A 22809-nucleotide genomic window follows, 5' to 3' on the forward strand; every position below is an offset into this window, starting at 1 on the left:
TGTCCGCCCGCCTTCCTAAAAATTTAAAGGGGGTTCCTCCCGACGTCATTCCGCGTCATTTTCCCGTCAGTGAGCGGGCCCCACCCCCAAATCACCAACGGGAAAATTCTGGCCATAAAGTATCATCTCATTCACCTTCTCTCAAGGCCGAAGAGGTTGTTTTTTTAAAATATTTCTTCACTGATGCCATGATGTGGCTTGATTTTAACGCAGGGTGGGGGGAGAGGGGATGGGATCGTGCATGAGGGGTCCAAACTGGCAACATACCCAAAAAGCATGAAGCAGTGGTGAAGCCCAGGTGATTTTAATGGCTGAACCTTTCTTTTACAAATCTGTCTCCTGCCCGAAGCCAGCAATAATGATGACCAGTAGACCGAAGCAGGAATTAGGGTGGGATTTGGATCCAGGGGAATGGTCCCCAGCATAAGGGAGGTGGTGGGGTTGGGAGAGTGGGGTCTGCTGTGCACATGGAAGGAGAGGTAAGGCCAACACCAGGGAGTCTCCAGGACTCCTTGCAGGGACCTGGAATGCCAACCTACTTCTCCTAGCCCACAAGGATTCCTATAAAAGCACACAAGACCTGCAGCAGTCATTTTATTACCTCCACTGAGGCAACTAGGATTCCCTGTCACAGCCAGAAATCCCACTGGAAGCCTACCATATTATTCCAAACCAGAGTGACCCTGGAAACCAGGAAACAGCGCAAGTTATGCGACTGCTTACCATGATTGCAGCTAAGTTCCACCAGAGCAGGAAATCCTGCTTTTGTTGACTTCCGTTTACCAGTTGCCTGCAGATTGATTATCTTCAGGTTTCCTCGGATCTGTCATTACCCAGACATTTTTGGGTGCCTTTGCAGCAAAGAGATACGCTACATGAACAGCATGATCCATGGGTATATAGAAAATAAACTACTTGTGACATGAATACGATAAGTTGTTTGCCCCTCAGCAGTTAAAAATTTAAGTACCTTAATGTCACTATTTAGTTAATAAATCAGCACCATAAATCACCGGCCTTTCCTTTCAACCACAGTTCCCTAAACATTGATTAGTACCATCTGTTTTTTGCATCACATTCGGAAAGAGCTGTGAGTAGACCATAGAATGGATGTGCTCTTCAGTGATTTGCAGATAATGCATAGTTTTCAAAACTGGAGCAGAAATGTTGTCAGAGGATTATGGTTTTCAGTCAGTAATCTTGTTTTCATAAGGGCAAATGCCTATAGCGTATGTAGGTGTCGGTGATCTGATAAGTCAGGTGACATTTGTTTGTTTATATTTTAACCCAAGCAAAGCAAGCCAGACCCAAAATGATATATAATTCATAACTGAGAACAGAAAATGCTGGAAATACTCAGAAGATCAGGCAGCAACTGTGGAGAGAAAAACAGAGTTAACATTTCAGGTCTGTGATCTTTCATCCGAACTAAGAAAAATTAGAAATGCAATAGGTTTTGAGTAAGTGTAAGAGGGGACGGTGGAAAGAACAACAAAAGAGAAGATAGGTGATGGAGTGGAAGGCAGAAGAAATGACAAAAGGTTTCATTGTACAAAGCCAAAGGGTGTTATAATGAGACAAATAAAGAGACAAAGCTTTCGCTTTGTACCATGAAACCTTCTGTCATTTAATCTCTCCTACCTTTCTTCTTCTTCCTACCCTCCCCCTTTCATTTGCTCAAAATCTATTACATTTCTAGCTCTTCTCAGTTCCGATGAAAGATCCTAGACTTGAAACGGTGGGTAGATTCTTCTGCTCTCACTGGTGACAAGCTTGGAGGCTGGAACAGTATTTAATTAGGCGGGATGGTGGGATACCAGAATAGTGCTGTTTTCCCACTTCCGTCAGAATTAAGTCCTGGGCAGCAAGGTTCATAATTGTCAACCTTCCTGCCCCGCCATTTATTGAGGCCCTTAAGTGGCCAATTAATGACCATTTAAGGGCCTTACCACCACTGGTATTAACCCGGTGGCAGACCTGTTGCTATGCAGCATGCATGATAGATAAAACTGTGCAGCCATCTTGTTACCCCCAGGGGGTGGGGGGAGGTCAAAGGCACTCAGTGCCTGATCAGGGGGCTCAATATCAGGAAAGGGGTGCGGGGGCACTGAGAGGCAATCCTTTCCTTTGCTGCCAATCGCCTTCCATCCCCCTCTCAGCAACCCCCACCCCACAAAACCACCCGCTCCCCCACATTACTTACCTGGGACCTGGGTTGGTCTGCAATCCTGTGATGCCGGTAGGCGTTTTTCCTACATTAGCCACCACCTCACTTGTGGCGTTGTTGAGCACCAGAGCTGCCAGTCTCTGATTGGCTGGCAGCTCTCAGTAGGCAAGACTCCCACCCCCAGGGTCTTGATTCCAGGGGAAGGCCCGAAGCTGGCCTCATACTGCCTGATTGGCTTGCGGTTTGGCGGGCCTTTCCAAAAAGAGGCAGTGCAGGTCTCTTACTGGCTCTCCAGCCACAGGCGAGACCCCCAACGCCTCATCCAGATTCTGCCTGTTAACTCTGTTTCGCTCTCCACAGATGCTGCCTGATCTGCTGAGTATTTTCAGCATTTTCTGTTTATATTTCAGATTTCCAATATCTGCAGTTTTTTTTGTTTTATATGATCGATAAAATTATACTGCCCAGAAGGCCATTTAGCCCAGTGTGCCTGTGCCAGCTCTTTGAAAGAGCGATCCAATTAGTTCCAATCTCCTTCCCCATAGCCCTGCAAATTTTTCAGTTTCAAATATCTATCAAATTCTTTTGAGTTTTGCTGAAACCAGGACACCACTATACTCCCATCCTTCCACAGTGGAAAGATGCTTCAGATGCAAGTGGACGATTGTCATCTGGATCTGAAGGTTTTTTTTTAATAAAGTTACAAATAAATGTAAAAGGAATCATAACACCCATGGCAAAACTTAGAAACTATGACAACACTTCTCAAAGTGACTCTGTCTTGGCAATGACATAGTCTTCAATGAAACTCCATAATGTTTGCAGAACAAGAAGTATTACACAGATCAGTGAAACAATAACTGATTTTCACTGCAGGTGAACTTTCAGATAACCTAGATTTAGAAGGGATTAACTGTTGACCGGCCCTTCAATCTTTCACTCCTCTCTCCCCACCATATTTGTAAACTATGGACAGAATTTCACCCTTGTCAGGCAGGCTCGGCGGAGGCGGGCGGGGGCGGTCGGGAAGCCAACCACCGCCCGCAATCGAGCCCGGAAGGCGATTTCACTCTGGCTGGTCAATTAAGGCCTGCCCGGAGTGAAACGCGGGCAGCAGCGCTCAGTGCGAGTGGGGCGAGTGCAAACTTCACCCGTGCACACAAGTGAGCGCTTGGAAATCTCCCTGAGGCACAGAGCTGCCTCAGGGAGATGAAGAGTTTAAGAAAAAATAAAGAGGTTAAAAATGTTATAAAACATCTCCCCCCAAGTGACTCTGTCACACAAGCAGGGACATGTTATCAATTGAATTTTAAATTTTTTATTTTATTTTTATTTGCTTTAGGAAACCTCATCTCGCCCATGGATGAGGTTTTCTAAAAAGTGCAAAGGCTGCTTGGGCCTTTTCGCCTGCCCGCCAACCATAAGGTTGGACGAGCAGTGAAAAACTCTATTTAATTGACCCTTTAATGGCCTTAGCAGACCTTTTAATTGCTTGTGGGTGCAGTGCCAACAAGGCACACGTCTGCCGACCGAAGTATCGTGCGACTGCGCGTTGACATCGAGACGCTCGCCCAATGTCAACATGTGTCATTTTATGCTTAAGCGGGTCAGGCACGTGCCTGCCGCCGAGCTAAAAATGTTGCCCTATGTTTTAAGCAGATTCTTTTAAATTATTTTATTCTTACAATTCATCTTTGCCTTCTCCTGCATCTCCTGGCATAATGCTCCAGTTTTCCTGCTACGAGAGCAGATAATAGCCTGCTTCAAGGTTTCTTTAATTACTGTTTTGACTTTGGCTGTGAGAAAGTGTACAAAAGTACCCTCAGTTGAAAAATCCTCGAATTTTCCCTACTTCCATGTCTGGAAGCACCTGCCTTTTTAGTCAACAGCTCTTCTGATCACATCTGTCAGATTAGAAACCCAGGAAAAACATCCTACTATTTTATAACGTAGCTGGCCAGAGCTCTATAATGTGCAGCAACAGTTCACTCAAATCAGACTTAAAGGAGGCATTATCTGTCCACAAACTCTATCCGTGGCTATTTTGTTTTCTTTATATCCTAGCAGCATATCATTAATAGAGAATTAAATATAGAAATGTTAAATACTGTGCGATGTTGTAGGTTTTCAGCAGAACTGTGAAGCACATACATCAGGAACTTACTTGTGCAGTGAAAGAAATGGAAGAACTTTCCTTTCCAATTGGCCGTAGCAACTTGTTTTCGCTTCAGGAATGTATCCATATTGTTCCATCATGGCAGAAGCAGCTGTTGTTATGATCCCAACACCATCTGTCACCCGCTCTGTAAGGGTGTAGTCCCACTCATCATATGACACGGAAATCAGCCCAGCTGGAAACTCCTCCGGTATGATGTCCGTGTTACCTGTTACCAAACTGGGCACAATCCAGATGAAACCATAGCCTGTAAGGCCCAACGAACGGGCTTCCTCCAGTATAAAAATGGCTTCGTCTTTCGAACAGTACAACAGAATGACTGACGACTGTATTTTTTTCAGTTGGATTTGAGCCTTTGAATCCCCGTCAACAGCATCTAACGTGATGGCACTGAGTAGCTCCCAGCCCACAAAACTGTTTTCAACTGTAGTTTTTAATATACTAATAAACTCATGGTATCCAGGGAAGGTGCTGGTTACAATTGAAAACACGTGCCAGTCATATTCTTCCATGATATTTAGCATCACCCGAACTTGTTGGTGAATGGAAGCACCAAATTGGAAAAATGTCGACTTCTGATCCTGCAATTGAATTAAGAAGCATTTTAATGGTAACAATTGAAAAATAAACAGTCAATAAGATTCACTGTATACAAGAGTCAATTAAAACCCAATGGACAAGTATACAATAACTTGAATAGGTGAATTTAATGTGGTAAAACATCCCAAGATGCTTCACAGAAGCAGTTTCAGATAAAATTTGATAGAGTTACATAAGGAAGTATTAAGGCCAAAAACTTGATCAAAGAGGTAGGTTTTAAGGAGTGTCTTAACTGAGGAGAGAGAGATAGAAAGGTTAACATTCCATTTAACAATGTAACATTCTGGTGTGGGACTGTTTTGATTATATATGTTACAATCACCACTGTTCAACAGATCATGGTTGACAGGTTTTCTTACCTTTGAGCCCAAAGATCAATTTTTCATTATGTAAAATGGCATTGTATTAGTAACAATCAACATGTTCTCAATTGTGTCTATTGATCCTTCTTAATCCATGATGTTTTTCACTACAATCTGCTTCCAATAATTAGACAGAAGCTTCTCAACATCCATTCAAAGCATTTGGCAGCAATCTTTGGCATCGGTTCAAAGGGCCAAGAGTTTAAGATTATTTTAAAGTTGCTTTGGAAGTATATACACAAATCTGCAAACTGCAGCTGCTGAACCATTGTGCTGAAGAAAATAAATTGCATCCAAACAATCCTAACTGGGTCAAGATTCAGGTTCCTCTAAATGGACAAATTTAAGACTGCACCAAAGCATTTTGGATTCAAAATTTACCTTTGGTGAAATCATAGCATTGTAGATTTAATGCCATACTTACTTACCAATGTCATTTCAAAAATATTTAGGTCAATTTTAACCCAGCTTGCCAAGTAGAAACCATTCAAGTGGGCAGTTACACCACCTGTGGTACACACCTGCTGTCATGCCCCATTGATCCCACAGGCTGCAATTTTAACTTGCTCAGAAAGACATCTGGTAGAAACCAGCGGGATCCTTCTTAAATACACAGGTCAGGCTCTAATGATGTCACTGAGGTCCCACTGCTATTTTAACTGGGTGCCTAAATAGGAAAACAGCTGTGGCTTCCTCACCAGGTCAACCTCGCATGAAAGAGGAGTCAGGTGCCAGAAGAGCACCAAAAAAATCTTTAATTTTTAACTTTCCTAGTAAGACCACAAGAATTAGATGTAGGCTCTGCAAGGAAAGGTTAGGGCACCCCTAACCCAGGTCCCCCTTCCCCAATTGATTTATATAAATATCAGGGACCTTCATTCTGTGATAGCAAGTTCCTGCCACATGACATTGCGCTCCTGCCTACCAGCTAGCTGCCATTTCCCATCTCTTTTGGGTTCTGTTCTGCCTTCCCCAGTCCAATTCCTGCCCCAATTAAAAGCAGGGTTGTTAACATCAAACGCAAGGACCTTTTCATAAATTTTGGATATATGTGAATCTTTAGCGAGTGTCAGCAAGCTTTGGAATGGTGGACAATGTGTCCACAATCATATTCTGGCTAACTTTTACATGTCCACCCTTCTGATAGAGTTTATGGGCAGAATATTGCCGTCAACATGTGGAGGCAGGCCTGACATACTGATGCGTAAGATGATGTACAATGGCATCGGGCGTGAGTCCCGACGTCATCACGCATCATTTCGATATTTCATTCAGCGAGCGCATGCCGGAGGCGGCTGCACGCCCACCGAACTGTCAACGGCCTACTAAGGCCATTAAAAAAATAATTTAACTTGTTAACAACACTGCCCATCCAACCTTAAGGTTGGCGGGCAGACGAAGAGCCCAAGTGGCCTTCGTGTTTTTCAGGAAACCTCATCCACCGGCAGGATGCGGTTTCCTGAAGGTTTTATAAAATAAATAAATACATTTTACTTACTTCACAAACAGGTCCCAGCTCATATGACACTGTCACATGAGGAGACATGTTTAAATACATTTTCACTTTATTTATTAAAAAGTTTTCACAACCATTCAATCTTCCTGAGGCAGCTCTGTGCCTCAGGGAGATTGCTGCGCTCTTTCGCCAACTCTCCCTCCTCCCCCTGCCCGCACAGGTAGTGCTGAACACTACCGACACCCCCCCCCCCCCCAACTCGTTGGGGCCTGCTTGAATGACCTCTGCAAAGCCACCCCGATTGTCTAGTTATCTGGCCTCCATCACTGTTCTTCGCCATGGACAGACAACAGTCCCAGCAGTGCCACTGCTCCTTGCAACCTTACAACAGTAAAATGAGGTTGTGGCTTCCTGGGGCAGGAGAGGCCGCCACTTATCAGCCAGCGGGTGGGGTCACCACCTCTGCATAAAATTCAATCCTAGTTTTCCCTTAAATGCATCTATAATATTTGGTCCAACTACATGTGATAGCAAGTTCCATATTCTAACCACTCTCTGGGTATAGAAGTTTCTCCTGAATTCCTTATTGAATTTATTAGTGACAAATTTATATTTATGACCCCTGGTTTGGGAATTCCCCACAAGTAGAAACATTTCTGCAACCTATACATGATCAAACCCTTCCAAAATTTGAAGGACATCTATTAGATCAAATTAGATGCCTTCTCTTTTCTTTCACAGAGTTGAAGCAATTCTGAACAGAAATGAGCATTACTTGGCAGCAGCCTACCCTGCAGGAAGTATTAAGTGAACTACTCCAGCGCATGTAATACAAAATTCTGAAGAATAAATTGCATTTGCTTCTCTCTGGAATTTTCATCAGCTTTATGATGTGCATTTCTATCTCTCATTTGATGAAATATCGGAAGAATAAACTGAGCATCTGTATATCGTTCATTCCGGACCAAGCAAAAATGGTGCTGTATATTGTAGATCTAGGTTTAGTAAGGCACAACATGTTGGCAAAGTCTGCACATAACACATTTCACAGGATTTGACTCAATACAATCTGTATTGTAACAAATTTGCATTGCAAATTAGATGCCATCAAACCCAATTGACTTTTTGGATATTTCAAATGAATACCTTCTCTTTACGGTATCCACATCCAATCATATTTGCTATTATAAATAGAGTATCCGTTTTCATATCAAAATCCATTTTACTTCTTGTATAACGGTGTTCTTAAAGCACTAACTTTTTTTGCATTAAATGAGTAACATTTGCAAATCTCAGTTCTTGGTCTTCAACCTGTTCTGTGATCTCGCAGATTGTATAATATGCTTATAACTGTTTTTTTCAACGAAAAAAAAGTTGAGCCCAATTTCAGCATCATTTTGATTTCTTGAACTCAAAACGGTGATTAAACAAAGGAATGTGAAATTACATACATAATGTGATACAATTACCTTTTAATGAAATTAAAATCAAATCTACATTGTACTAGAGGTAAAAAAAAAGAAAAAATGCCAGGGCTGTTGAGATAGTAAGACACCAAACATTTCCATAATAAATTCCAAGGTCGCAGGCTGGGTCATGTGGGAGTGTGTGGGTGAGTGTCTGCATGAGTTTTTGCCAAGCGCTCAGCAGCTCTGATGAATTTTACTATTATTCTGTGTGATTTTCCACAAGAGTGTTTGTTTGCACAATCTCAAGGTTACCATTAGCAAAAATTGGTCTAAGCTAGTGTGTGCATGTCAAATGAGGTTGTGCTTACCTTCAAAATGGATTGGGAGATCTGAAGGATGCTGTATTTTACAGTCGGTGAGATAGATGTCAGGCCAACATCTCTTTGGCATTTTTCTTGGTAGCATAGTAAATTTTCTCTGGTAAAGTTGGTGCATTGTCACATGCCTGTATTTCTTGGTCAATCAGCTCTATCTTTCAGTTTACCAGTTAGCATCAGTTTCATGCAAGATTGCATGGATTGAATTAAACTTCTCAAACAAAGTAACGAGAGTGAGGCATGAGAACAGGCTATAGAACTCTTTAATCCATGGGACTTGAGTTACATTCAATCCTAAATGAAAGCTGTATGCTCCTGAAAACTGTTAAGGGCTCTAAATGAAATGAGATTAAGCAGCCTAAGTGCAGCTCTAGCTGACATGGTCTAAGCAGCACAAGATTATACTCAGATATGGCACAAATGAGCATTGGCTTTAATAAAAGAGGCCTTAATGGCAAGTTGTGTGGCAAATGAGAATGGCAAATGTGCAGATGGATAAATTTTTCTGGGTTTATGAATATTAGCAAGTTGAAGGGGAAAGTATATTATGTCAACAGATTTATAACTAATGTTCTACTTTTGTCCATGTTATCCATTGGAATTATTGATCCATTAAGGGGGAACAGGCTAATCAAGATTAAGACCACGCACATCATTGTGGAAAATCATAATCTCTACCACCAAAGCAATGTAGGATCTGATCAATAAGTGATTAATGTTGTCATTATGTGGAAAATGGAAAAATTAAGAATAGGACTTCTGATCACTATATGAAAACTTAACAGGGTAAAATTTTCATCTTTACCACTTGGGCAGTAATAATATGTGGATTGCCTGCCTTTTATAGAACCCTTCTGAATTTTCATTCTATTGAGTTCTTTGACATAACACACTCTCCCCTTCAACTGTTTGTGTTAACCTACTAATATAACTTGCCTCATACCCAGAAGAATTTTTCTTTTTTAATTCGTTCATGGTATGTGGACATCGCTGGCTGGGCCAGCATTTATTACCCACCCCTAATTGCCCTTGGGAACTGAGTGGCTTGCTAGGCCATTTCAGAGGGCATTTAAGAGTCAACAACATTGCTGTGGGTCTGAAGTCACATGTAGGCCAGCAGATTTCCTACCCTAAAGGACATTAATGAACCAGATGGGTTTTTACAACAATTGACAACTGTTTCAAGGTCATCATTAGACTTTTAATTCCAGATTTTTTTTTCATTGAATTCAAATTTCACCATCTGCCATGGGTGGGATTCAAACCCAGGTCCCCAGAGAATTACCCTGGGTCTAGTACTAGAGTATTAGTCCAGTGACAATACCACTACACCACCACGTCCCCACTCATCTGCACTTCCAAGGCATTTTCATTTGCCACACAATCTGTCACTATGGCCTGTCTTAATCAAATTCTATTGATTTCATTAGAATGAAAGTCAGATAGATTATGTAAAAGGAAAGCAACCTTCAAGATCATCGCCCATGTGGTAAAGATAAAAATGTACCTTAAGGTGTCTGTATAACATTAATTTGCACCAAAGCTATATGCAGGTATGTAAAATAAATTTTGGTGAGGGGTGAGAAAAGATAGCATCCAGTTCCCAAGAAGGACTGTCTAAAGGAGAAAAGAAAGCAGGAAGGGGAAGCAAGATAAATCCTGGGAACTTATTCAGCTAATACTATAGAAGATGGGAGACACAGGATGGCTGTACCACAAATTGTTGGTGCTCATAATCAAAGATCAGAAATAGTTTGTGAAAAGACCCTTCCATGAGTCTAACAACAAGGAAAAGTGGACAGCAGGGAACTCATTACTTTTCTCATTATTCTTATCTTCATAGAAGCCAGAAGTGGGAACAGTGCTGCAGAGAGTAGGAGCCAGGACCTTCATAGCCTGGCACTGCCAATATGGATTGTCTACTCTGGCATAAATCATCTACTTGTGTTCACTATCCCAGATTTTAAAAAGGCATACTTTTTTATTGTTCATTCATAGTGTTGCTGGAAAAACCAACATTTATTGCCCATCCCATATGCCGTTCGAGAAGGCAGTGGTGGTAAGCTGGCTTGTTAAGCCATTTCAGAGCCACATATTGGCCAGATTGGATAAGGATAGCAGATTTCCTTTCCGATAGGACATAAGTGAACCAGATGGGTTTTAATGACAACCTAGTAGTTACACAGACACCAGAACTAATATTAGGTTTTTATTCCAGATTTTTTTAATTAATCATAAATTCACCACCTGTCATAGTGGGATTCAAACTCTTACTTCCAGCCCCTTACTCTAGGCCACTGGTTTGCTAAGCCTGTAGCATAACCACTATACCACTATGCCCAGTGATGACTTGAACCTGCTCCACCATTCAATAAGATCATAGCAGAATTTCTACATCAAATCCCCTTTCTTTCCTATCCCCATGATCCCAAAAATCCAGCGACCTCAATCTTGAATACACTCAATGATTGAGCATCACACTAGCCCTCATAAGCCTGGTTTCATGGATTGCCCACTATTCTCCTCCTCCAGCAAATAAATAACAGAGAATCCCCATGGAAAAGCCATTTTATAGCCTTCCTCTTCAGTTTAGGGATATCCTCCTAATCAGCTAACTCAGAACTCAAGGATCTTTCTGATCTGTTTGGTTCAGTACCACTCAGTACCATACTGAGTGGTGCATTGATTAACTTAGCCATTTGAGAAAACTGTCTGGTTATTAATTAACAAAGTTTGCTGACTTGAGCATTCAGTCACTAGTATTTCCATTTTTGTTAAATTCATTGGATGTGGGTATCGCTGGCTAGGCCAGCATTTATTGCCCATCCCTAATTGCCCTTGTTCAGATGGCACTTAAGAGTCAACCATATTGTTGTGGGTCTGAAGTCACATGTAGGTCAGGTAAGGACAGCAGATTTCCTTCCCCTAAAGGATATTAGTGAATGGGTTTTTACAACAATCAGCAATGGTTTTCATGATCATCATCAGACTATTAATTCCAGGTTTTTATTGAATTTAAATTTCACCATCTGTCATGGTGCGCTTCAAACCTGGGTCCCCGGAGCATTACCCTGGGTCTCTGGAATACTAGTCCAGTGACAATACCACTATGCCACAGCCTCCTGGTTCTTACTGTTACAAACAGCTATAAGAATCAGCAAAAAACATGCTTTTCAACGGAGCAAGAGCAAATATACATTAGTTCTGCAACATAAAAGCCCTGCAGTTTCAAAAGCCACAAGCAAAAAGAAACCAAAGTAGCTTATGCTATTAAACTCAAAAATATTAACTATTTAATGCCTTTTCCAGGCAACAAAAAATATACCTAATACACATTTCTATCACCAAACAATACCATTTTAGAAGTTAGTGTTGACTAATATTATACAGCACTTTTTAGAGAAATACGAGGCAGATGGAATTTTTGCATTTTTAAAAAATTTGTTGATTGAAGTGCTTTTTTTGGGCGTGGAAACAGTTCACCAGCATTCAGATGATTAATTGAATGTGAGTATGAATTCAAAGGGAAATATCATTGTGCATGTTAGATGGCATAATTGATGACATTTCAACGAAAGCCTCATTGCCCTTTTTAGTTTTAATATAGCACGAACAACCTTTAAAAGTGAACAATGCAATCAATCCATTAATTCACTGACCAAAACGCTGAACATGTCATTGAATTAAAATTTGCATTAATCTAAAATGAAACATTAAAGGAACTTCAGGGGCCGAATTTTCATCTAGGTGCGTTTGTGCGTTTCAGTGTACAAATTATCACACAGCACTTTTTTGGAGGAAAGCTGAATTTCCTCCGCATTCTGGACCTGTGCCATTTGCTTCTGGGCTTTTTGTGGGTCAGGAATGCCAAGAGTGCAAAACATGCACCTGCCCTGCTGTGGTCGAGTTCCTCATTTAAAATGGGGGATGAAAATTGGATTTCCTCCTGCACTCCATTTTCATCTGGTTGTGCAGGGCTTTAGAAGCCCATTAAAAGCATACCAGGTTTGAGAGCTGATGAAGAAACTGGAAACCCTACTGAGGAGTCTGGAAATTCTGAAAGGTAAGTGTAAAGTGCTTTCACACCTTCAAAATTCACTATTAGATGCTGCATTGTAATGTAGATGTGTTTTTTTAAGCACTGATTAAAATAGGGATCTTTCCTTTAAAGTTGACCATTACATTGACCAGCCTTTGCATTTGGTTCCATGTATTATAGTGCTTTTCCAAAGGAGAAAACGCCATAATGCAGTGAAAAATGTTACAAAATGGTCTGTTGGCCGGTACTGTCATCTTTTCTACTGTGAAATAAATGGCTCTGGTTGATAAAAAAAAAACCTGGTTTTGGCACTTGAAAAATGTCTAACCACCTGCTCCCTCACATTTATTGACCGACACTCTGCTTTGAAATTGAAATGAGCACCTTGTGTTCTTTTCGTCCCAAAGAATAGCTATTATTTGGACAGCTGTCCCCATAATCAATGCTTGGCTGAGTTTCAAGTGCTAACGGGTTTAGCAAAGTAGGTTTTCCATTCATCTGAGAATGATTGACAGTTTCCAGAAGTGTAATAACTGTTTGTCCCTTTGATGAGGTTTCTGGTTTGTGATACAAGCTAATAGGATTACAAGTGTTAAAACATTTTTTTCACATGGCAGAATGCATTTTTTCTCAGTATCAAAGATGTGAAAGCTTTTATTAAAGTGATGTTTATTTATTTTTTCCCAAAAAGTCTAAAATACGTTCCATTAAAATTGCATGGAATCTGAGGACTGTACATAATGCATATTGGGTGAGTGGCTTTGAAAGGTACAAGGGTAGAGGTGGTATGGGTGATCTGAGACAGCATGGGCAGTTATGCAGGTGGGTGGGGGTTGAGGGGGGTGAGGTTTAGGGGGATTTTAAATATTGTTGGGAGCTGAGATACTGTGTTGGAGAACTAAGGTGAGCCTTCTAATTGGCTTGCCTCCATACCCACAGTACTCACGCACTCCAACATGGCTCATAACCGGCAATGCGAAACCGACCTCTGTGTGAAAAGACAAAAATGGCATGTAAAGTCACAAATAGGTCAATTGTGCAATTTGCAAGCCTCAAAGATGCACAGGACAGGTTTTCCAGAGCCAACTGAAAGGTTCGACCCCAAGTTTTAATACTTCTCCATGTTTAAATCTCAGGATTTATTGTGGTTCGCTTTGTCTTAGCACTTTACACTTAAAGAGTCAAGGCTATTGTAACATAATGTAGTGCTTTGTTTTCAGAGGAACAAGTAAATGCCCATTAAGTGGGAAATGAAATAATTTTCTACCATTTGGCAATTAATGTCAGCAGCAATGTACTTTAACCCAAGGTCAGAACTACACCCACTTATGCATTAGGATAGAATTCCCATTTCATACACCAGTAATAGTTATATCCACTCTGACAATTAATACCAATTTAGTAGCAATTATTGCCAAAACATGGGCAGCTTTGTGCTCCAGACTTATATAAACAATAAGACTGTTAAGTTCATTTCAAGGAAGATAGTTACAGTCATTAGAGAGTGGAGATGTCCAGCCCCTTCAAACTCAGGTTGAAAGGGAGGTGAGTTTGCCATTCTACCTTCCCAGTCATCTTTGGCACTGAATAGCTTTCCACATTAGCAGCTTTGCAATGAAATATTTTACTCTATAATGTGAAAACCAAGAGGTCAGGAATAACACATGACAAAGATTACCCATTAAATACACAAGTGCAAGAGTGCAGTGAGCATGACTGCTCTAATCACTAAGCTTGATTCACCAGCCACTGCTGCACCCACTTACCCTTGTCTACCAAACCAACAACAACAACTTGCAATTATACCATTATTATCATGTATGCTCTGCCCAAAGGCAGGTCCTTGACTCATAGTAGTCTTCCCATGCCTCTCTGGATGGGATTTTATGACCCTGCCCACCACCAGGATTGTCTGGTCCCACCAAAAGTCAATGGAATCTCCTGCCGAATCTCCTATGGTGGTTCCAGCCACAACGAGGCCAGAAAATCGCAGCCTCTGTCTTGTGCCAGTCTTATCATTTTCTAATAACTGCCTTTAATTTTCAAGCCATCTCTTCCTTCCCCTTCCTCTTTTTCCTTGAAATCTTCCTTCCATAATGTCTCTTACTAATCTGTTTCCTCTTAAGATGTGCCCTGCTCAGTCTCTCTGCCATTTCCTAATTGCATTCAGCCAATTTCTTTGTTCCTTCGTTCTCAACAGCACTTCATCATTTGTCACTTTTTCTTTCCAGCTTATTAGGGAGGCGGTGGCATAGTGGTGTTGTCACTGGGCTAGTAATCCAGGGTAATGCTCTGGGGCCCAGGTTTGATTCCCACCATGGCAGATGGTGGAACTTCAATTCAATCAATAAAAATCTGCATGTAAAAGTCTAATGATGACCACGAAACCACTGCCATAAAAACCCATCTGGTTCACTAATACCCTTTAGGGAAGGAAATCTGCCATCTTTACCTGGTCTGGCCTATCCTACATGTGACTCTGGACCCACAACAATGTGGTTCACTCTGAAATGGCCTAATAAGCCACTAAAAGAAATGAAGCCGGGCTGACCACCTGGCATTAACCGAGGCACTGGAAGCCACAACTGCAAACTGAACTCTGTTAACCCTGCAAAGTCCTCCTTACTAACATCTGGGGGCCAGTGCCAAAATTGGGAGAGCTGCCTCACAGACTAGACTAGTCAAGCAACAACTTAACGTAGTTATACTCACTGAATCATAGCTTACAGATAATGTCCCCAACACCACCAACACCATCCCTGGGTATGTCTCATCCCATTGACAGGACAAACCCAGCAGAGATTGTGGTACAATGGTATAGAGTTAGGAGGGAGTTGCCCTGGGAGGCCTCAACATTGACTCCAGACCCCATGAAGTCTCATGGCATCAGGTCAAACTTGGGCAAGGAAACTTCCTACTGATTAGAATGTAGCCCCACCCCACCCACTCAGCTAATGAATCATTACTCCTCATGTTGAACAGCAATTGGAAGAAGCAGTGATGGTGGCAAGGGTGCCGAATGTACTCTGGGTGGGAGACTTCAATGTCCATCACTAAGAATGACTCGGTAGCACCACTACTGACCAAGCTGGCCGAGTCCTAATAGACATAGCTGCTAGACTGGGTCTGCAGCAGGTGGTGAGGGAATCAAGAAAGAAAAACATACTTGACCTCATCCTCACAAACCTGCCTGCTGCAGATGCACCTGTCCATGACAATATTGGTAGGAGTGACCAACGCACAGTCCTTGTGGAGACGAAGTCCCATATTCACATTGAGGGGACCCTCCATCGTGTTGTGTGGCACTACCACCATGCTCAATGGGATAGATTTCAAACAGATCTATCAACTCAAGATTGGGCATCCATGAGGCGCTGTGGGCCATCAGCAACAGTAGAATTGTACTCGAACACAATCTGTAACCTCATGGCCCGGCATATCCTCCACTCTACTATTACCACCAAGACAGAGGAACAACCTTGGTTCAATGAAGAGTGCAGGAGGGCATGCCAGGAGCAGCACCAGGCATATCTAAAAGTGAGGTGTCAACCTGGTGACGCTACTACACATGACGACTTGTGTGCTAAACAGCATAAGTAGCAAGCGATAGGGCTAAGCAATTCCACAACCAATGGATCAGACCTAAGCTCTGCAGTGCTGCAACATCCAATCATGAATGTTGGTGGGCAAATAAAGAACCCACTGGAGGGCAAGGCCGAACAAATATCCACATCTTCAATGATGGAAGAGCACAGCACATCAGTGCAAAAGATGAGGCTGAAACATTTGCTACAATCTTCAGCCAGAAATGCCGAGTGGATGATCTATCTCAGCCTGCTCCGGAGGTCCCCAACATCACAGATGCCAGACTTTAGCCAATTTGATTCACTGCACATGATATCAAGAAACAGCTGAAGACACTGGATACTGCAAAGGCTATGGGCCCTGACAATATTCTCGCAATAGTACTGAAGACTTGTGCTCCAGAACCAGCTGCATCCCTAGTCAAGCTGATCCAGTACAGCTATAACACTGGCATCTACCTGGCTATGTGAAAAATTGCCCAGGTATGTCCTGTACACAAAAAGCAGGACAAATGCAACCTGACCAAGTACCACCCTACTCTTGATCATCAATAAAGAGATGGAATGAGTCATCAACAGTGCCATCAAGTGGCAATTGCTTAGCAATAATCTGCTCACTGATGTTCAGTTTGGGTTCTGCCAGGGCCACTCAGCTCCTGGCCTCATTACAGCCTTGGTTTAGCAAGTTGGTCTCCACTTTCCATAAGAACCACGTCCCACATCCATACAAAACAACACTTCAAATCAAACACTTTACAAGTTGCTTCTTGGGTTGTTTATTCAGCTTTCCGGTTAGCCAACTGACTCTTCTTGCCAATACAGCCTTTCCCATTGCTTTCCTTGTTCTTATTTCTTTCCATCTGCAAATATTATGCTTCTTAATTATTTGAATTCTTACACCTGTTCTTGTCCTTTTTCTTCTTCTTGGTAATTTTGGGATATGCATCACTTTGGTTCTGCTGGTGTTCACTTTCATCCCAAAGTTCATGCCTGCTGTTACTAGTCTATCTACTAGTCCTTCTAATTTCTAATCCTACTTCTGTGCTTGCTCCAAGTGCGTTTTATCTGGAAATCTAACTGATGTTATCATTCGCCCCCAAACCTTAAGGCCAGATTCTGAGGATGGAATTTTCCATGCCTGCTGGCGTATGGCATATTCGGCAGCATGAGCAGACAATATGGCAAGAAGGCCAGAAATGGGTGTTATGACATCATAAAACCAGTTTACAACTGTCCGCTCTGCCCATCAATGGCGGGCCGCGTTTCCCGACGTCCAACAGTCCGGAGAGGGGAAGGAGTTCAGGGAAAGGAAGGAGTCTGGGGGGAGGGAGGAGTGCAGAGAGGGGAAGAATTAAACGTGGAGGAAGAAATAAGGATGGAGGAAGGAATCTGGAGAGGGGAAGGAGTAAGCATGGCGGAAGAAGTAATGGTGTCCGAAGGAGTCAGGAAGGCGGAAGGACTAAGGGGGGAAGGGATTCCAGGGTGCAGGGGAGAGTCTTTAGCTGGAAAGGAGTTAAAAGGGGTGATGTCCAGGTGAAAGTGCAGGGGAGGTCTCTGATGAGTTCATGACTGCCTCCTATGGAGTGAACTGAGGTTGGGCGTGGTACGAGGGAGTGATGAGAATGACCGGGGACAGAGTGCGGTGGTAGAGTGGGAGGGTGAGGATGTGATGTTATCAGTAGAAGGGAGGGTGAGGGTGGTTGGTGGGGACACGGAGGAGGACGCAGACCCTAGGGGTGGGAAGGAGGAGGTCAGGGAGGTTAATATGGATGGTGGTAGGATTTTCGGGAAGGAAGGGAACGTGAACGTTCACCTGGACATCCCCGAAAGAAAAGGGTTGTGGCTGGTAGGTCATGGAGGGGAGGTGAAAGGTGATGCCACGGAGGTCGACAGTGATGGGGGAAAGAAAATGGGTGACTGGGGAAGGAGAAAGGACAGGGGCGCGCACGAAACAATGTAGCAGGACCATGCTTACCAAATCGAAAGTGAAAAGAGAGTCATGATGGGCGAGATCAGGTGCTGCATGGGAGTGTGATCAGTGGATGGGCAGAGATACAGGTCAGCTCAGATGGTCAACTGAACGCGAACCCCAGCAAGTAGCATTGAAAATGCTCAGGACGTTGAGATGAGTGTAAGCAAGAAGGATACGCGTGCATGGGAGAGAGCTTGCACGAGGCTCCGAAAGGCCCTGCCACACATATACTCATCCCTCCAGAATCACTTGTGAGCTGGCTGCATGCAGCTGAACTGCTAGTGGGGAGGATGCAGTGGGAAGACTCGCGAAGCCTGTCAGTGAAGCTGAAAGACACCATTACACATTATTCAATGAAAGTGAATATATTTCCAGATTGTAAAGTGACAAAATGTGATCACCCGTGCAACCGACTGTGATCAGAATTTCTTAACTTTTGAGTGCTTCAGACTTCTAGTTGCTGCCTTAACATCGACAGCAGCGGTGGAGACAGCATGTGCAATGGCTGGCCGTGCAATGGCCGGCCCTGTTGCCTCTGATGCCTTCGGCATGAGTCCGCTGGAGAGCCAAGGCCTTGGGGACCCTGTCTTGCTTTGGCTGTCCTGTGGGCCAGCTACTCCCTCCGCGGCAACAGAGGACGAGTTTGAGGGGTCAAATGCAAAGGGGACTTGGAGGGACAGGACAGCCTCTGAGATTCCTGAGTGGATGACCCAGAGTGTCCAGCTGCCGCTCCTCCTTCCTTCGGGTGCCCGAGGGCCCCGGCCTAACTCCTTGAAGGGAAGAAGCACCTTGGGGGACATCAAGGTGCCCCATTTCCCTCTTGCATCGCCACTGCAGGAACTCACCCATGGCTACCGCAACGGAGTGGAGGTCTGCGCAAATCTCCACGTTCTGCTGGACCAGGGTCTCCATGGCATCTGCCATCCTCCCCATGGAGACCTCCATACCAGCACATGTGGGAACCACTTCCTCAGAGAGCAAGTGGACACACTCCTCTGACTCCTGTGCCACTCTGTTGAGGGCTTCCAACAGCTCTGCGTGACATTCCCCTGCCTTCTGCTGACTCCCCAGACAAGTTGGAAGGCCGAATTTAGGGGCTCATCATCTGACTCAGACCTCACAGATGCCTCTTTCCCAGCAGTCCTCCAAGTGCCAGGGAGCTCGTCTGAACCTCCCTCTTCCTGCTGTGGACACATGTCCGTGCAGTGACCACCAGATTGTGAACCCAAGCCTGCTCTAGATCTATGTCCCACTGAGGTGTGTGTCTCTGCCCTGGTGAATGGTGTGGGTAAGCGCTGTGACAGATCTTCCAGGCTGCTTTCTTGCAGCTCTTCAATGGAGAATAAGTCCTCTTGGCTGGAGGTGAGTGCTTGGAACTGGCTGACTGAGGGTGTCAGTCGCTTGGCAGGGCTCCTTGTGAACCAAAGTAGAGATAATTAGTGCGTGGCAGCAGAGTCAAAAGCAGGAGAGAGAGCACTCACATTTGCATTGAGAGAGGGATGATGTGGTGCAGGATCCTCATGAGGGTATTCACCAGGGACCTCACCATCACCGCAGGCACGGTTCACAACCTCACCAGTCAGTACGACGCTCAAAGTGAGTGAAGGACCTAATGTGAGTCACTCCACCCCCAGTCTGGGACCTCTCCCTGCTGTTGTGAGCCACTTCTCCTGCATGAGAACAGATGGAGAGAGTGTGAGCAGGACACATGACACTGCTTGGGATATTTGTGTGGTGAGCAGAAACATAGACAGGATGTGGACGTGAGCTCCAGAGAATATGAACCTGATGGAGATGTGAGGGTGAGAGTTAGCGGTGTTGTCCCTTGAGATATGAGGTCCCTGTGGATATGTGATGAGTTTGTGAGTGCGAGAGTTGTGAGTGATGAAAAGAGTGACTTACCCTGGCTGAATGGATGAGACCACTCATCCTGTTGTGGCACTGGGTGGCTGTCCTCTTTTGCATGGCATTAGTGCTGACCACTGCTGTCAACACCTCCCATGCTGGATTGGTGATGTTGCTGTCCTTCCTGTGGCCAGATCGAGAGAAGAGGACATCATGGCAGGCCTCCATGTGTCCAAAAGGCACTTGAGGGACGCATCATTAAACCGGGGGCTGCATCTTCTTGCCTTTTGGAGCAGTGTCTTCTGTGCAGCAGTCCTGGACTGGAAGCACTGAGAGGTGTGCGCGCAGCTGCACTTTAAATATGGCATCTGGCATGAGGAAGCAGCAAGGTGACTGCATGGCGGGCAAATGAGAGCCCGCCCGCCATCAAAATGGCGTGTTTCCCAAGAATGCATCATTAATGAGGCAGGTGTGGGACGATATGGTGCAAAAACCCGCCACTGTGGCCTGCAGGAAAAACGTTCATTTTCCCACCCACTGCCGCACTTTCAAACACTTCTTTAACCATTGCTTCTGCATGGACATTGAAGAGGACTGGTAATAAACAACACCCCTGTCGAACTCCTCTTCCAATTACAAATAGTTCCAACTCCAGGAGGTGGCAGCACGGTGGGATGTGTTTGTCCCCGAGGATGACAGGAGGAGGCCACCCCACTTGACCAAGCGTGCGTGGGAGGAGGTTGCGGAGGTCGTGAGCTCCCACGATGTGGTGCGGCGCTCACGGACTAAGTGCCGCAAGCGCTTCAACAGCCTGCTGCGCACAGGAAGAGTCAGTAGCATGTTGGCATCATTCACTGCACCCATCATGTAAACTCCTCCCCTGCTGGCAGACCACCCATGTCTGAGCGGCCTGAGTGCAATGAGTTAGAGACAGCATGTGTCCTTAGCTGGGCAGCCCACCAGAGATTGTCTATGCGTTCGTCAGCCTGAGAGGGTCGGGATGAGATGGGTTCTGCACCCGCAGCATGTGGTGCAGTGACATCCACATGACAGTGGTGGGTTCAACCTGGAGGAGCTACACCCAGGCGCATGGTCGAACTCCACGACATGTGGAAGTCAGGGTGATGACATAGTGTGAGGGGATCTTTAAGGTCCTGTGGCATAGATGGATGTGCTGCCCTCTGTGCTCCACGTCATTGTGCCTCCTTGCAACGGCAGAGACAACAGTGTGCTCTCAACTGTGATGAAGGCAGCATGTGGGCGGGGGGAAAGGACACACCGCGCATATTAATGTGAGTGCCAGCCACTAGCGGGGGAAGGATGCACTGCAGACCTGCAATGTCCAACTGGGCTTGGGGTGGGCCAGCCGCGTGGAGATTGACGGTACAAGTATCATTTATCAATGCAATTTTTTCATTTGCAGGAGAAGAATTCTCATAACAGCGTCGAGCGGCTGAGGACTGGTGGTGGGCCAGGCCAGATATTATGCTCAGCCGCTTTGAGCAGGAGGCACTGGACCTGGAGAGGCGGCACACGGACAGGTCCACTGGTGCCAAAGAGGTTGGGGTTCCACAGGCAGGTATGTATGGCCAGCACTCACGTCACCAGTAGTCTCCACGCTTTTGCTGATTGTTCAGTGAGTGACGTTACAAACATGGCTTGCCCAGTGCATGTGGAATGATGAGCGCTTGATGAGCCGGGGGACAGCCATGTACACTGACATTGCCCGCAGGCTAACTGATCAAATTTCCTTACTCTTCCTTTCAGCATCATCAGCGCACGGCCTGGAGAAGGAGCAGCAGGGGCCTCTTCTGACACCTGAGGGGCATGAAGTTGCACCATTAGAAGCGTCACACCATCTCTGCCAGGCAGGCATCAGCACAGATACTGGCACCTCGGTGGGCATTATATCTTCGGCCAGTGTCCTGGGTCACAGCGGTGAGGGCACTTCACAGTCACTGGAGCAGCTGGCGGAGGCAGAGAGTGCCGATGGCGCCTGCAGTCGGAGGACTGAAGGGGCCCAGGCACACGCTCAGTCCGTGGCAGATGATGAGTCTCTGGAGTCATGGGCGATGCAGCCAAGTGCTGACATGCAACTGGGTGTTCAGGAACGTCTGGTGGAGATACATGAGGCTCTGCTTGGCTTGGTGTCAGTGGAGGAGGAGTCTACGCGGGCCATGGCCGATGCATTGAGAGTCATTGATGAGCACCAAGCTTCCTCCATGGAGGGATTGGTGACTGTCATGGAGAGGCAGCTCCAGGAACAGGATCAGGGGTTCCTGGGGTTGCGCTTGGACCTGCACACCCTCACAGGAGCATTGACCTCATCTGGTCAGTGCCCGTGTGGGCGGTGGTTTGGCCACCAGGTATCCCACCTCGATGCCCATCCATCTACGGTGAGCAGGGAGGGCTAAATGGTCCTCACGTCGGCGAAGCAGTTGCCTGTCATCTCTGCTGCAGCCTCTCAGGGCACTGCGGATGAGGGCAGCAGCTCCTCCGCCCCTCTGCCAGTGACTGAGGCACCCAGTGAGGCTGTGACAACTGGGGTGATGCCAGCTGCGGAGCTGGCAGCTCCCTCCCAGGTGGGTCCATCACAGGATCAACGGGCCAGAGGACGTCCGCCAAGGTCATCGAGGCCAACAGGACATCAGAGAGCAGGCTGTCTCAAATGCCACTGCCAGCGACGGGGCACTACAAAGATGTAGCACTCACAAACGAAAGAAGAAGGCACCTTAGACACACCCTGGGTTCATCACTGGTGGTTTTCAGTTGCCCCCCACACCCCCCCCACAAGAGTTGTTTCGAACTTTGTGTGAAGTCCA

At 45.1% G+C, this 22809-nt stretch overlaps 1 protein-coding gene across 2 annotated transcripts in view; it reads right to left on the reverse strand.

Annotated features, from left to right (window-relative positions):
• Positions 1-22809, reverse strand: part of grin2aa (glutamate receptor, ionotropic, N-methyl D-aspartate 2A, a) — a 388199-nt gene that overhangs the window by 197640 nt on the left and 167750 nt on the right. For both annotated transcript variants that reach the window (XM_078559026.1, XM_078559025.1), the window contains exon 4: positions 4332-4924. In XM_078559026.1, coding sequence (XP_078415152.1) covers positions 4332-4924 — 593 coding nt within the window. The remainder of the gene's footprint in view (positions 1-4331; positions 4925-22809) is intronic.

The sequence above is a fragment of the Cetorhinus maximus genome, chromosome 15, assembly GCF_964194155.1.
Source record: "Cetorhinus maximus chromosome 15, sCetMax3.hap1.1, whole genome shotgun sequence".
In the NCBI taxonomy this organism is placed as follows: Eukaryota; Metazoa; Chordata; class Chondrichthyes; order Lamniformes; family Cetorhinidae; genus Cetorhinus; species Cetorhinus maximus.